The sequence below is a fragment of the Pteronotus mesoamericanus genome, unplaced genomic scaffold (genome assembly GCF_021234165.1).
Source record: "Pteronotus mesoamericanus isolate MK-2021 breed Mesoamerican mustached bat unplaced genomic scaffold, CSHL_Meso_final contig_65, whole genome shotgun sequence".
NCBI classification, from domain to species: Eukaryota; Metazoa; Chordata; class Mammalia; order Chiroptera; family Mormoopidae; genus Pteronotus; species Pteronotus mesoamericanus.
The window spans coordinates 10,974,197-10,991,152 of NW_026555228.1; the positions used below are offsets into that span (position 1 = coordinate 10,974,197).

General features: G+C 32.4%; 1 protein-coding gene across 5 annotated transcripts in view; it reads left to right on the forward strand.

Annotated features, from left to right (window-relative positions):
• The window catches only part of CNKSR2 (connector enhancer of kinase suppressor of Ras 2), a 269,164-nt gene that overhangs the window by 129,962 nt on the left and 122,246 nt on the right, over positions 1–16,956 (forward strand). For all 5 annotated transcript variants that reach the window (XM_054581133.1, XM_054581134.1, XM_054581135.1 and 2 more), the window contains exon 8: positions 1,288–1,356. In XM_054581133.1, the coding sequence (XP_054437108.1) occupies positions 1,288–1,356 (69 nt within the window). The remainder of the gene's footprint in view (positions 1–1,287; positions 1,357–16,956) is intronic.

Sequence of the window (16,956 nt, forward strand, 5' to 3'; positions counted from 1 at the left end):
TGAACTATCCTCTCAATAGTCTACTTCAAACTAGAATTCCTTATGATTATCATCTTAACTTGAATTGTAGTCTATGGCAAATAATGTTTTGTGAATTTTAAAATTTGTTAAAATTGAAGTTAATATTGTTTTGACTTACAATTGGAAATTGGAAATGGATAAAAAATAAAGGAACTAGAAATCACTTTTAAGGTAAATCCTATTCCAGGGTCTCAATTGTAGCATTTTACTTTGCAATTCCATCACCATATCATTTTTCATTAGCTTTCAATAGATACTAATGAATAAACATTACAGTATTTATAGTTATGTTTGATAGATAAGTTAATACACATAAATACATAAATATATTTTTCATTAAAACACATTTTCTGTACATTCAAGAGTTCATACACATTGCAATATTAGAATTAATAATCAGTGGTCACTAAAGGAAAATAAAGAATAGTATTTTAAGTGCATTACTCATACCTATAATATTATAAAATTTCTATCTTAAATATCATTTTAGTTGTCTAAAAACTTCATAAACTTGTCACATTAATTCACCAAAGTTGTTTTTGGCTTGTTTGCTTTTGTTTTTAATATCTTATGAAAAGTTTTTAAAAAGTGATGAAATTGTTACCTCTTGTGGAAATGCAGGCATTTTAGTTTTATTTAGTGTGGTTTTGTTTGCCAATATATTACACTGTGTGAAACATAAGAAATGGTATGTTCTTATAATTATATGTTTAGATACAGGATGTTACATAATGTAACTTTTAACTTCCTTTTCTAAGTTACTCAGAATCAATGGTATTAGTAATGAAATAAATTAGAATTTAATCATCAGTTGACAGAGTTCTGATGCTGATCATAAGTATATACTTGAAAATATTTATTTGCTAAAGTTAATGTGAATTATTTGCATTAAATAGAAAGGATAAAATTTAAAAAGATAGTGTTTTGAAATGCATTTTTGAACCATTTGCCCAGTAGAGCCTTGTAGGGTTGTCTGTATAAAGTTTGTACTGGGTAATACCAATTATTTTTTCCCCTTTATGCTCTCAGAAACATATTAGTCTTTTATAACATAAATATCTATATGTTGTTTTACATTTCTACTTTTCATCATTAGTTATACATATCATGCAAACAGCATATTAAATGCTAGTACTCTTAATTCCTAGAAGATGATAATTAAATTATTGATCTAATTTAAGGAGGTGAACTTATTATAGTGTTTCAGAGAGAGGAGTTGACTGATAAAATTTATGTTCTTTATCATTTCCTTTGTGTTACATTCAGTCACCTGCAGATCGGTGCAAAAAAATCCATGCTGGTGATGAAGTGATTCAAGTTAATCATCAGACTGTGGTATGTATAATTACCTTCTGAGTCAGTGGGAGGAACTAATATAAGCATTTGCTAAAGTTTTAAGAAAATCAATGAAATGAAATACCTGTTTGTGTAGAAAATAGTTGAAGAACCTTTTAAAAAAATAATTGAATGGCTATTCTTCTTAATTATTTGATGGAATGTAAGGCATAGTTTTAAAAGAACATGAGGAATTTGGGTGGTGACTGAGGTTAGATACGCATTTCTGTATGACAGCTGCAGGGTAACATTATGCACTTCATGAACTGGGGTAGTAATTTTGAATATAAATTAAAGTCACAAAGCATACAAATTTATCCTTTTCTTGATACAACTTTTAAGTTTTGTTTTACAAATTCTTGAATTACCTAGTTGATATCTTGTATAACAGCATACATTCATCTACTTTAAGATTGATCTGTTCGTTAAATTCTCCGGTATATTGATTTATTTTAAATGTTGATTTTTTAAAAAAATAATCTTTAATAGATGAATTAGCTCTTCATTTCCCAAAACAGGACTATGGTGTTAGTCTTAAAACTATTGCGCTGAACTAAATAAGTGCATAAAATTTTCTTGCTTTATGAACCTCACAAATCCCTTCCTAGGCCAAGAATGACAGTGGTATTCTGTGCCTATTCTAGGTTTTCAAGGTCTATTTTTCTTAATCTCAGATATAGAAAATGAACATCACATGATTTTCAGTTTAGGCTATTTTCTGTCTCAGTTGATTCACTTTGTTCTCATGTCTCTGCCCAAATAGAATATATCGTTATAAAAAATGAAGGTAAAATAATCTGATTATTAATATAATTCTCAACTGAGAAAAATGGTTTTGTTGTGGTAAATATTTTTAGAGCTCATTAATTTTTCAGCATGAGTATTTCCTGTTGTACCTTTAACTAAATTTGCTTTTGCATGTTCCAGTCATAGAAGACATTTTTTTTAAAAAGGCCAAATTTGGGAGGTTAGAAGACTCGGGTGAAAAGTCTGATCTTTCTCTGATTCTGACCTTAAGGCAGAAGTCATTTTAATTTTGGCTTTGAATAAACTGAAAAGTTTGTGATATTTTGGAGAGGCTGCTGAACACTGATAATTAAAGTTATGGTATTTCTTCAATGAGTTCATTATCTAAGTGAATAAAAGTTAATGTAAGAATGGTTGGAACTAACACTCAGCAACCTGCTCCTGACAGTTGTTGGCCACTTCCTCTAAGCTGGTTACTCCCTATATTTGTCATTTTGTATATATAGTACTACTAGTTTAAGCATCGGAATAAATGTTGTTATAAAGTAAAAAACAGTTAATGTAAGTTTAAAAATTAAACACGTAGGTATAAGGTTAATAGGGATTAATGCAGAATGTTGGTAATCGAAAAAGCCTTTGCACGCTGTGACAGTTTTGATGATGATTAAGCTCTCATTACTAGAAACTATACAAAGTGGTTGTCCTGACTAAAGTTTCTTGTCCCCTAGGATGGGGATTTGGATAGTGAGCTAAAGCAGCTGCTTCATTAGACAGGCAGCTTCTCCCTCTTCTAGTGTTCAAGTTGCTTCTGTTTCTCCAACATGACCTTAACAAACATGAGATCCGTTGGATAGTTGGACTAATTTCCAGTTGTTCAATTCTAAGAGGATAGAAATTAGTCTCTAATAAAAAAGATAAATTGTTTAAAGGATACTCTTTGTGGAGCTAAGATTCTCATATTTATGAAATGAATATGAAAATCTTTAAAAGCTACAAGTGAGCTAATAAATCTATATGTACTGATGATACTTACATACTCTGAGAATGTGTAAATATATCTTTGCATCACAGGAATATTCTAAAATATTGAAAACTATACAGAATAATGGTTGGGGAAACTTGCTTCCAGTTTTTGCTCTGAAATTGACTTATGGCTTTAAGTGAGTTATGGTAACTATTGAAGCATCATTTTGCCTTTTTATAATGATAATTGTAGCCAAAATTTGCTGAGTTCTTATAGTATGCCAAGCAAAATGTTAAGTACTTTACTTATTTTATCTCATTTATTCCTTACAGTGATCCTACAAAGAAGGTGTATGTGGAAATTGAGACTCAGAATGATTGTTTAACTTAACCCACAATACAAAGCTCTCTGAGTCTAAGGCCCATGCTCTTACTTTAGTTTTATTATACTCCCTCCCCAAACTCAAATTATAACATTATCAAACAAAAAGGGAAGAGTTGTAACAATCATGTAAGTAAATCTCAGGATTCAGTGAGAGATTAAGTGGGGCCAAGGACAGAAGAGGAAAGGAAGTGAGAATTTACATAACTGGGGTAGGATCAGCAAAACTAAACTTAGAAATGGTATTGAAATTTAACTTTCTCACTCCTTTCCTTCAGATAAATAAGATATGTAAAACTCTTATCACAATGCCAGGCACACAGTAGTGGCTCAATAAAAGTTAACTTTCAACCTCCTTTTTTCTTCCTTTTACCTGCTACGACACTTGAGCCCATTGGAGTCCGGTTTCTTGAAAGACTGCTACTAGAACCTACAAACTGACTTTGGATAACAATAAAGGCAGTCTCTGATAGGGAAACATGTTGAATTCCATGACACTAGTCTTCCTTAATATTGTGATCAATTACCAGGTCTTTGTGTTCAAGTGAGAGGCATATTTGTGGAAGAATGGTGCATTCTATAAAATGCAGCTTATTCTGCCCTCTTTTTCTTGCTGCAGCATGCATTCTGGTCTGTATAGTGCTTTCAATTGTTTTACTACACAGTATACACAGGTGGTGAAATGCAATTTTTCTGGGTTTTGTTACTCTGAAAGACTTGATAGGTGGATAAATTAGTGGAAACAAGTATATATTATTTGTAGTCTACAGTTACCCCTTCTATTCCTACATTTATTACCACGCTGGTTATGATATAATAATTACATTAAACTATGGCTTAATTCATTTGAAATACAAATCTAATATTTTAATCCAGTAATTGATCAAAATAGTGAGATATTGTTAGTATTATTCCATACAAATTTAGACTCAATAATGAAAAGAGTGATATTTAGTATTATATTTTGAATGTTATTAGCCCAGTGAGAAGTTAGTATTTTTCTGTAATTTCAAAATTTTCTACTGCTACAGGTAGTAATGTACAATATAAAAATCTGATAACTATTCTTATTTTTAAATATCTAGAAAAGCAATTTGAATTTTTTCTCTGTGAGTCTGAGAAAGTTGAATCAAGCACAGGAATTCAAGTACTATTTTTTGAAATTGCTAGTATGGTATATCTTCAAGATGTACAATTAGATGTGTATGTTCTAAGTATGCTTTTTTTAAAAAAAGTATATTTCCTTATTTAAAATGAAATGGGAAGTTTTATGTCCTTTTTCATGTTGCTATATTTTTTATTGTAAGTGGCTTTTAAGCTTTTCAAATGACCATACTTCTGTGGCTGAGAAACTGTGGCTGCCAGGTAGGAAGAAGAAAAAATCATGAACATCCAAGCAAAGCAGACTGAGTCCTATTGTATGTCTTCCCCGCCAGTGAAGATCCAACTCCTCAAAGGCTGCTGGAATCTCCCAAGATTTTTTCCACTTCATCTGTCACTACATCCCTCTCTCTGGGAGATACCTCGGCATAGTTTGACTCAGCAACTCTGCCCTCATGATGCACTTTTAACACGTTTTTTAGTTGATGAGACTATTTAATATTTATAGTTATCTATTTGGGCATATTCCTAATAAATTTGTTAAATTTCATGTTAATCCTCTTTTTTCATGTGTAAGTGTTCTAAAGCTTCTATCCATACTAAAAACAGATATTTTCTTCTTAGGAATATCAGTTGAAAAGAGTGGGATATGTGATGGTTGAATCCAGCATTTGGAAAAATTTTCTATTATTTTGTGTAAATATTTTTAAATATTCCTATTTTTCTGAAAGGTCTTCTGGAACCTCGTGACTACATTCTGTCAAAAAAAATGTTTTAATAGATGTGGCTATAAAGGCTACTGGAATGGAAAATACCCGGGTTGGGATAGTTAAGAAAAAGACAGGCTGTAGCAAATAGCATGTTGGGCTGTGATTAGTGAGAGGAGGAAGATGAGTACTATAAGCTAGTGGTTCTCATAAGCCCCAAATAGTGAACATTGTTTACCAAGAGTTAAACTGGTGATGGCAGAGGGATTGGGATGGAGGGTCTGGGAAGGAACAAATTAAAGGATTATTGTGTCATCTGGAAGGGTTATTCTAACTTCATTTATATAATTCTCAAAGGTGTCCCCTTTATTCTGTCATTGTCACTCTAGTCTCCCATTTTTGACTCTGTCCTCTCCCTCTTGTTCCTTCAACCCCAGAACAGTTAAGTATTGATTAAAGAGAAAGCCAACATAATCAGAATGGATGGAGAGTGTGATGACCTATTAAAGCCCAGTTCTCCTTTTCCTTCCCTGTCACCGTACCACCCTAGTCCTAGACTTCGGGAGAAGTAGTCCTTTGATGGAATCAATAGATGATACTGGCTAACCGCAGAGGTGCTTGCTTTCTCTCTCTCTCTATTTTTAATTTACTACATTGTCATCTTTGTTTTTTAGATTTTTCTTCTAATTTCATTGTCTTCCCTTTTCCTTTAACATCTCTTGTCTCTTCTCACTTAACTATTTCTCTTCAGTTTTTTTCATTCTTGCCTACTTTTCTGTTCTCCTTTCTTAAAGGAGAAAGTATTTATCTTATTATTCTTGATACCCAAAATATTGAAAACGGAGACCTCAAATAGCAGTATTTCTGGTGCATCTTATTCCAGTAAACAAACACAAGATGTTGCTGTATTAAATACACAGAGATTAACTATATTAGCATGGTGTCTAACATATTGCCTAATAAGTAGTTTTGATAATACCCTAAAATAACTCTTAGAATTTTAAGAAATTTGTATTCTAGAACAGCAAGTGAATTGTTTTCTTTTAGAAAAGAAAAAAGGAAATAGTGCATTATAGATTTTAGTTTTTCATAGTAATATTTTATTTCTGATTTTACCTTATATAGTGAGTAGTTTATGAGATGATCATAATTTTTTTCCTTTTACTTGAACATTGTGGACATTATGGAAATGTGTGGAAACTGGCTTTGAAGTGCCACATATTAATATAAACTATATATTTTATTTTGCCTAAGGAAATCAATTATTTTATTATCCAATATAATATTTTATGATTTTTCTCTTATCAAACTGAAATTTATTATCTTAAGTTTTTATATGGAGGAGATTAAGTTGTATGATGACTTAATAATGGTAACTTCCTATTAACCAATTTATTTTCTCTGCAGATCTCTGCATCCTGATTTTTTTTCTTATTTATGTAGTTCTTACTAGCTTCCTCAGGAACAGAGAAATTGCTTTTTAAAATGGTTACTTTGATTTATTTTTATTATTAGACAACATCTTTCAGTGGCCGTATGCATTTAATGTGATCTAGTTATTTTACATGGAATTTTAAAGATGTTTCCTTATAAGTGATTGTTTTATGTGTTTAATATGTATCTATTGGCTGATGTTCTTACCTACTTCAGCTTATTAAGTATGCAAGTCAGCATCAGTAACTGCAACCCTTTTCCTACCCCTACCAAAAAGCCAAAAAATCGGCCAGCCTTAATTGCCTAATCCACTTGCTGCCTGGGGGAAGGGAGGTCCAATTAGTAGATAACATTTAACTGCCTGATGAAGATAATTGCGTGAAAGGGAAACACCTTACAGCACTGTAGAATAGGAAATTCAAGCAAACTCTTAAATACTTAATCTTCAGTTCATTTTATGTCATTTAGCCCTATGATTCTAGTATTGTCTTCCCCCACTAAATTAACATTCTAATCAGCATGGTGGCTGAAATTTTAGGTAATGTAGCCACTGATTACTTTTACATTTCCTTTCACCTGATTAACCTCAATACTGGGCACCAAGGGATTTTTTTTTTAATTGGAGCAAATGGCAGAGAGAGTTCACTATAGCCCCATTTACAGTGGACATTGAGTTACCTTTTTTTAGATTTGTGAGTTATTAGATTTCTGGTAAAATGACTTTTAAATATAACTTCTAGAGTGAAAGTATTTATAGTCATTATGGAAGCTCATAAACTAAAATTTTTATTAATATAGATTTAGAATGTTGTTATTTAGCTATATATATGCATATAAACACATGCTTTGGTTTTATTTTGATAAATACAGACTTATATTGCAATATTTGTGAATATTCTCAAATAAACATATCCTTGTTAATTGTCTAACATTACGTGACATTATAAAGATTACTCATAGCAAAAAGTTGTAAATTTTTAAGCATGTTACTTTGTGAATACTAGGGCTTAGGTTAATTTTAATTACTTTTTCATTTAGATTCCTAAATTATATTTAAACATGATTTTTAAAATAAGTATGAACATTTTCTTTATTCTCTCTCAGAATTCTTATTAATAGGAAATGTAGATTTTTAGATAACAATGCTTTGTTTCATCCCTTAGCTTTGGTGACTAAGACTCTACTTTTTATTTTAAAATATATATATTTCTATATCTTTGGAAGAAGAACAAAAATGAAATATAGGAAGGAATGGCTGAAATGTAATGGTCCAAGTATATGCAAATCCAAAATTGTTTTTAAATTTTACCCCTGTAAATATCATCATAAAATTTTTTGTTAAAAACTGTATTATTATGGTTCTTTTAAAATATCTTATTTATTTTGGAGGTTGGGGAATGAGGTTCTGTGGTATGATCAAAGATTTGCTCCTGCAGCCTTCATTCTGATCTGATTGTCTTCCTCCTACATCTCCCTAGCAGAGGCTTTCAGACTCACTCAATTTTATCTTTCGAAGAAGTTAAAGTACACCATTAATGATGATGAAAGGAAAAGAAAATCACATTCTATTTAGTTTTCTATAGCATGTACAAATGTAAACCTAGAAGGCCCCAAAATAAACCTTTGTCTTCAGAGATTGCAACATTAATAAATGTCTTACTGAAATGGGAGAAAGGAAAGAGAGCTTGTGTTGAAGATCCTAAACTATACCCACAGTTTTTTAATCCGCCTGACACAGATGCATAGACATCAGCGATAGAAAGGCTGCAGTTGCTCTAAGTGATAGGTTACAGGAGATAATGTGAGTAATAGGATATGGAAATATATCATCTTTAGTGAAAACTATGTGGGTGATTCATAAAACTTAAAGGAAAAAATTATGATTACTATCTTCTTCCACTGGTTTCCTCATGAGTCCATCAGAAAATTCTGATTTAACCCTCAGAACTTCTTGGCTGTGGAGAAAAAGACTCCGGAAAGATAATATGCAATAAGTGAAAAAATACTAGCTGTTGTAGGGCTTAAGTTTGCTTTCTCTCTTGGACTCCCTATCCATTTGTAACAGTGAGAAATTCTGTCCTCTCTCCTTCCTCTTTAAGTATAATGTGCACATACATTATATATGTGACTATATATGCAATTCACATGGAAATATTAATTACTAAAACATGTAAATTCAAATTGTGCATAGCTCAGCCCGGTCCAGGTTTTACTGTAAAATTAAGCCACGTTTTACAAATACCTCAAAATGCTTTGATGTATTCTTATTTCACTGGATAAGTGCCTTTTAAAGTTAAGGGGGATGTGAAATGAAAAGTGGCCCAATGAATAAAGATGTAAAATAATGGATTTTTTCTTAATGAAAATAGAACTTTTAATTTCCATATTCTTTGCACATGCATGTTCCTTTTATCATTTCCTAAGGTAATCTCTTCTAATCATATATGTAAAAATATCAATACTAAGGCTTTATTTAAAATAGAGACACCTTGGAACATCTCTGAATACTCTGAATTACCTGTTTAAATTACTTGGCCGGAATTTAAAGTCACTTTTTTACATATGTGTACTTAACCAAATGCATACCTTTCAGCTTATATTTATATTTGAACCATGGGTAATTCTCTATTTCTATTCAGTGAATAAATGATTGTGGAGTAACAAAATTAGGATATCTCCAAATAAACTATAGGATAGTATTTTAAGACTTTCTCATTTGTATTTTGTGGGAAAATTTTAAGTATGGTGAAGTCTGTAGATTGGTACTTAAAATTTAGTAGTTCTAAGATCTTTTAAAGATATTGTGTATCAAAATTCATTACTGCTGAAATCTTTATAACGATATGACATTTCTTCCACATAGCTTGTTTCGGTAAAGAAAGGGGCAGTCATCAGCATAAAATGTTGACTTCATTGGATACTTCAATAACTTTTTAGTAATGCAAAGGAACATAACACTAATAAATATCTTGGTACCAAAAGATTTGGCAAAGACAATATCATTAGTCACAGTGTGATGGGTTGTGTATTGAATTAAGTCTCTTCAGTGCTTTTAAAAAGAGCAGAAGGACGTTTGTATATAGTGTAACTCATCATCAGGCATTCATATAGGCACATCTCAAATCTCTGAAATTTCCTTTGTGAAGAGGTATCATTTATAAATTACAACATATGAGTAAGAGTATGAATACAGAGGAGCATGTGTAAATGTTAATGAACCTGATACTTTGTCTTGTGAGGGATAATAACTCTGAAAGTATTTTAAGAAATGTCATATCTTCCTTCCTTTAGGTATAGAGGTACTTTCTTGATCTCAAACTACCATGGGTTCATAGGCTTAAATTCTTACCTTTATGCTTATTTATAACTTTGTCTACTTGGGACCATAGAGTAGAGATTCCTTTCATATGTTGGTCAAATAATTCACCAGCTGTTGTTTGGAAGTCAGATAAGCTAGGGCGAGTCCTAAAGGGGTCACAGACAACTTCTTCCCTCTATGTACCAAGAGGAAAGGAAGTCTCGCATCTCTTCAGCACCAACCCAAAAAGCCTCTTCTGCATCTAATCCAGGCAACCCATTGTCCAAGGACCTGCCCACTTTTATTACCCTTCACCTGGGAACCTGTGGTGTCTGCTTCAGCCTGATCAAAAAATTGCAAGCCCCACCCACAAGGAAGCAGAATGCCTTTGGCTTTTAACACTTGGGATAACCTTAAAGATTTTATTGAGAAATTTTAATCCAGTTGTGTTGTATATAAAATAAATTTCAATGTACAAGTTGGGAATAACATGTAAACTAGTAAGTGATAAACTAATAACTGCTTAGAGACTTTTGCTACCTTGGATGGTAAGGAAGATATCATTAGTAGTTGAGCATATGTGGCAAACATATTATCTATAGCTAATAAGACATATTATGTGTAAGATGCATATGGTGGTTTTTAAAAGGTTTATTGTAGCCCATGAATGCAATGTAAATGAAATAGTCTATTAAATATTTAAAAAGAGAAATTTGGACTATTTACAACCACTACAATATCTTTTTCTGGGGAAAAAAATTTTAAGTGTTTACGTAATATATATAATAAAGTAGAATTATTCTTTAACGAACGCAAACTATATCCACTTCTATATTCCTTGTCGTAATCACATCACTCTGACTTTAGGTCTGGAGTATTCAGGACATAAATACTATTTTTTAAAATATTCACTTACAAGAAAGTTTATTTGGTAATTTGGAGTAAAGGATGTCTATTGTGGCTTTAGTATCAATTATATTACATTTAAAGAAAAATTTAATACTACATCTTGGTTTTACATACAAAACTAAACGTCCTTTGCATTTCAAGGCACTTTATTGTCTCTGAAACATGTACATTCTCATGTGTCCATATCATCTCAGTAGTCATTACTAACAAATAATGTGTCTACCATTTTAAGGCACTTTATTCATTGCAGGTTTATCCAGACAAATAAGACTCAATTTTTATTCTCAAAAAAATAAAAAGAACCCTCGAAATCCAGTTTGTGAAGGTAGGTGGAGAGGAGTTGGGGGGGTGAGGAAAAGTATACAACTTTAATAAGAAATAGTGTGAAAAAATGCCACTAGAGAGATACAGTGTGCTATGAGATTCACATGAGGAAAATACGGTTCTAGCTGTAAGAGGCTTTATAATGGATATTGCATATAATATGAGCCATTATGGATAAGTAAGACTTTATAGATAGGAGAAAAATTGCAGGCAGAAGGAAGAGTGCCTTTGCAAAGACATCACTGAGGGTAACTGCACAGTGTTTGAGGAGAACGCATATTGTACATACTCCACAAACACTTCCACTCATACTGAACTACTGAAGTTTGCTCAAGCTAGTATTACTTTATCTCATTGCTTTCTTTGCTCCCTCATCCTCCACACACCCTTCCCTGTCCCACTCCTAAAAAATTCAGCTTAGACTATTGTGAAACCTTCCCTGAACTCTCAAGGATTGGTTAGATGCCCTTGTTGGAGGATCCAATTGCACCCTGTATTCACCCTGTTGAGGTACTTCTCTTAATTTATTGTAAATGTTTATTTACCTGCTCATCTCTCCCTCTACTCAATAATGAGGCACAGACTGTGCTGTGTGCATCATATTACATGTAATGCATGGAAGGCACACAAGACTTACTGATTTTATAAATTATAAATTATAATGCCTGATCTTCACATGTTAAACACCTAAAATATCCTAGCCATGAGTGAGTCACTGCCTACAAGATGTTCATGTACATCATGTATGTACAGTGGTTCTCAAAATGTGGTTCCCAGCCAGTAGCCTCAGCATCACTTACTAACTTGTAAAAAAAACATGCAAATTATAGGGCCCCATCTCAGACGTATTAGATCAAAAATTCTGGAGGTTCACATAGCAATCTGTGTTTTAGCAAGCCTTCCAGATGAATCTAACACACACTAAATTTTGAGAACCACATTAAAAAGAAACAATAGGAGACAGCTATGACCATATTGATGAAGGACCTATTTGAGGAATTGATGTTTTTAGGTGGCTTGAAAGGAAGAGCACTTACACTGTAATGGCCTTTTGGAACTGCAAAAGAGTAGAAGCAGAAAGACCATTTAGGACTCTTTTTTTAAGTCTAGCAGTCAGGTACCCAAACCAAAACTAAGGCAGTGAGAAGAGACATTAGTTGCTAGGATCTGTTCTTTAGGACACATAGATTTAAAAGGGGAGGGGACATAGGTGAGTCTATACTCCAAACTTGAAAAGGTAATGGGGAACATTTTGTTGTTGCTGCTGTTGAATGAGAGTAGGGATAATAAGTTTGACTTTAAAGTGTTACACTCATTTGAACTACCAGTGGAATATATAGGAGAGGATGCTTGCTTTTATAGTGACTTGTGCTTTTAGAATCACACAGACTTGAATGTGAATTCTGGCTTTTCCACTTACTATATTTGTAATCTTGACTAAGAAAACTTCATCTCTTTTTGCTTCAGTTTCTTCACATATAAAATGGGTTAAATAGTTTACCTCATAGGGCTGTTGTAAGAATGAAGATACTTATAAATAAAAGGAATGTAATATAGATATCAAGATCTAGTATCTTGAATTGTTGGTACTTTATTATCCAGTAGCCATTAGTATGGATGAGGTGAACTGTTGGAAGTATGTCACTAGAGTTCTTTATAGGAAGCGGGGATGCTTTAAAAGATTTGAGAATCACATGCAAAAAGTTGTTAGTAGAAGCTCTGGGAAGGGAAGAGATTATTGTAAGAAGACCACATGAAATAATAGAAAGGGATCTAATACCTAGCCCAGAGGGAATACCTACATTTATTGGTTGTGAGAAAGAATAAAAGATGGAGGACATAAAAAGAGATATACCAGGACCACATTCCTTTACTTAAGCTAATACTTTGTCATGTCATGTATTTGAGTTTTCCTACCCATTCTGTGTATTAGAGTCAGAATGCGTTGTGACTTTGGACATTTAATCATTTAGCCCATGCAATACTATTGAAAACTTTTTTTGGTGTTGAGCTCATTATTTCATAAATTAACCAATTCCTTTTTGGAATCTTTGATTGTTATTTTTATATATATCCATAACCATTATCTCTTAAGATTTTTTACTTATTTAATTCCTTCCCATATTAGTGAATTATACTTCTATATTAATGTCCACTAGAATCCCTTCTTCCTTCTTTCAAAGCTCCCTCTATTTCCTAATACGGATTTTCATTGCAGCCAATGTAAACACTTTAAAATTATTTTTCATATTACTATTATATAATACCTTCCCATGGTTTCAAATTCAAATCTATCATGCCTAATATTTAATAACTATAGCCAGAAACTTAAATGAGAAAATTGAAAGCTAATCTTGAAAAATGATCAACATGTGTTGATATATTTTACTTATTTTTGATGTGTGTATACCATTACATTTATCTCCTAAATGGAGGCTCCCAAATTTCTTAAAGTTATAACACATATTTCCCTCACTTTATCATACCATCTACTCATGCCCCCCTATAATCTGTCAGCCGTAAGTATCTCAATAACATTTAAAGGGAAATAAATTAATTTCAAGAATTCTCTACACTTCATTATATGGCTGAAGATATGTTAGGATATCACAGAACTAGAGCTGGGAATCGTTTTTCCTGGAACTCTGGGACCATATCATATTTGTCCCTGAAAAGAACATGATACAATCCAATAAATGGGGACAATTGTTAAGAATTATATGTAATAGAGAAGACAGAAAGTAATGAAGAAATGATCCAAATTAGGAAGTCTGAGAAAGGCCTATTTGGAAAAAGCACTATTTGAATAAGAAGCATGAGGTCTGGTAGCTTATGTTTATACAAGTACTGGGATTGACTGAGGGAGCGGGAGCGGGGTGGGTGGTCAGGGGAGAGCAATGGGGGAAAAATTGGGACGACTGTAACTGAACAGCAATAAAAAAAAAGTGTTACACTAAGCCTGAATTACTCAACCAGCTTTATTCTCATACAGTAGTTTTTATGTGAGCCTGACTTAACACTTAGGTATCTACTGACATCATTCATTGAATCAATAATCAATAGATAACATAGCTCTTGAGTTACTCAACACAATTGAATAATAAATTTGTTTTTAGTTTATTAATCATCATGAAGTATAATGCACAGAGTAGATATGGTTTCTCCGTCACTACCTTTTACTGTTTTAAATAACGTCTTTCTGGTTCTGACATTTTCCATCCATAGCATATAGTCCTAATTAGGTAATTCATAAAATTCATGATTTTCTAATTGAAATATTACTGTTCAGGAATAGGTCCACTTGTATCATTCATCTTGCTGTTTATAAAAATAGCTCATGTTTACTGCCAAAAGTTCAAGAATAAAATTACAAAGAAGAAAATATATATTATATTCTTTACTCCCTTTTAATGTAACCATTGTTAATGATGTTCTATATCTTTCTATGTTTTCTTTTTTTATTTTTGAGAATTTGTATCACTTTTATTGAAGCTAAAATAATGCAGTCAGATTTATAAAACAATTATTTTTATTTTATTTTTATTAACTTTATTGGGATGGCATGGGTTCATAAGATCATATGGGCTTCAAATGTAGATTTCTATGATACAGGATCTGTATATTGCACTGTGTGCCCACCACCCAAAGACAAACCATCTTCCATCAACATGTATTAGGCCCCCTCTATCCCCTCTCCCTCACCCTCTCCAGTAACCACCACACTGATGTCTATGTCCATAAGTTTCAATTTTAAATCCCACATATGAGTGAAGTCATATAGTTCTTAGCTTTTTCTGACTTATTTCACTTAGCAAAATATATTCAAGGTCCATCCATATTGTCGCAAATGGCACTATTTTGTCTTGTCTTATGGCCGAGTAGTAATCCATTGTGTATAAGTACCACATCTTCTTTATCCAATCCTCTATCAAAGGACACTTTAGTTGTCTTCACATCTTGGCCACCATGAATAGTGCTTCAATGAACATAGAGATGCATATATCTATGTGAATACATGTTTCAGAGTTTTTCGGGTAGACATCCGGGAGAGGGGTTGCTGGGTCATATGGTAATGCTATTCTTAACTGTTTTCCACAGTGGCTTTACAAGCATACATTCCCACCAGCAGTGAATAAAGGTTCCTTTTTCTTCACAACCTCTTCAACACTTGTTATTACTTGTCTTGTTGACAATGGCCTTTCTGACAGGTGTGAGGTGGTATCATATTGTAGTTTTGATTTGAATTTTCCTAGTAGCTAGTGAAGTTAAGCATTTTTTCATATATCTGTTGGCCATTTATTTGTTTGTCTTCTTGGGAGAGGTCCTCTGCCTATTTTTTAATGGGATTGTTTGGTATGGAGTTGTGTGAGTTCTTTATATATTTTGTTTTTATATATTTTGGATATTAACCCTATATTAATACCTTATGTTTTCTATATATAATTTTTTACAGAAGTATAATTTAATTAAATTTGCTATTTTGGAACTTAATTTTTCCACACAACAATTTTAATAGCCCTTACTAGTGGACATTTACATAATTTACAGTTCTTGATTGGCTTAAATAGTACTGCAACATGTATGTGGCACATCTCTGTGCTTTTACCCAATAATTTCCTTGTGCTAGCAGTAGAAGTAGAATTTGGGAGCCTAAGATATATACTTCATATGTATCTTGATACATAGTTGTTTACTTTGTTTTAAACATTACTAATTCTATCTCAGTGAGAGTTGGAAGGCTAATTAAAAAGCAGTAAAATTATATAATTTTCTGCCATTAAATAACATTCAGCTATAAAATTAAAATCTGACCAAATTATTACTTTCTCACCCAAAAAAAACAATTCTACTTACTCATAGAAAAACAATTCTGTTTTTTGGAATTGTATGTCAAAGAAGGCATAGGAAGGTGTGAAGGAATAGGCTAAACCAAATTGCACTGAGTGTTACATAGGAAAACACCCTCTAGCCTTAAAGTTTTTTGAACTAGTCACAATGATTATAATCATAGAATAAAATGAAAGAAATTGGTAGATAGAAATCAATGTGTAATTCATCAAGAATACTGAGCCCTGATCAGTGTGGCCCAGTTGGTTGGGCATCATCCTGCAAAACAAGAGGTCACTGGTTCCATTCTTGGTTGGAGCACATGCCTGAGTGGTGGGTTCAATCCCTGGTTGGGGCATGTGCGAGAGGCAGCCAATTGATGATTCTGTCTAGCACTGGTATTTCTCTCCCTCTCTTTCTCCCTCCTTTCCCCTCTCTCTAAAAAGTAAATTAATTAATTTAAAAAATAATAAATATGCTGAAAGATATGATCATCTTATTGACCGCTTTAATGTAGTTAGCAATTATTTGAATAAATGATAAAAGTGTGGCTATCATTAATAAGTTGTTCATAAACTCTTTGTATAAACAAATTTGGAACACAAAATCTGCTTCACCTTTTTTTTTTTTTTTTTTTGGCAAGCAGAATGAATAATTTGGTTTGAATTCACTTCGCTTTGACTCTTGGCTTACAGAAGTGTCTGTAGGGACACTGCTTAGCTATGAGAGTGACAGAATCAATGTAATATACCTTTGTGTACATAATAATCCCACTTATCTATAATGGCAGACATTTGACCAATTCCATTACTTTAGTTGATCTGCACTAATGTGACTTTTTATTTTTTAAAAATTGGCAGCCTCTTATTCATATTAGGCAAGAGTCTTAATGATCATTTTGATTCATA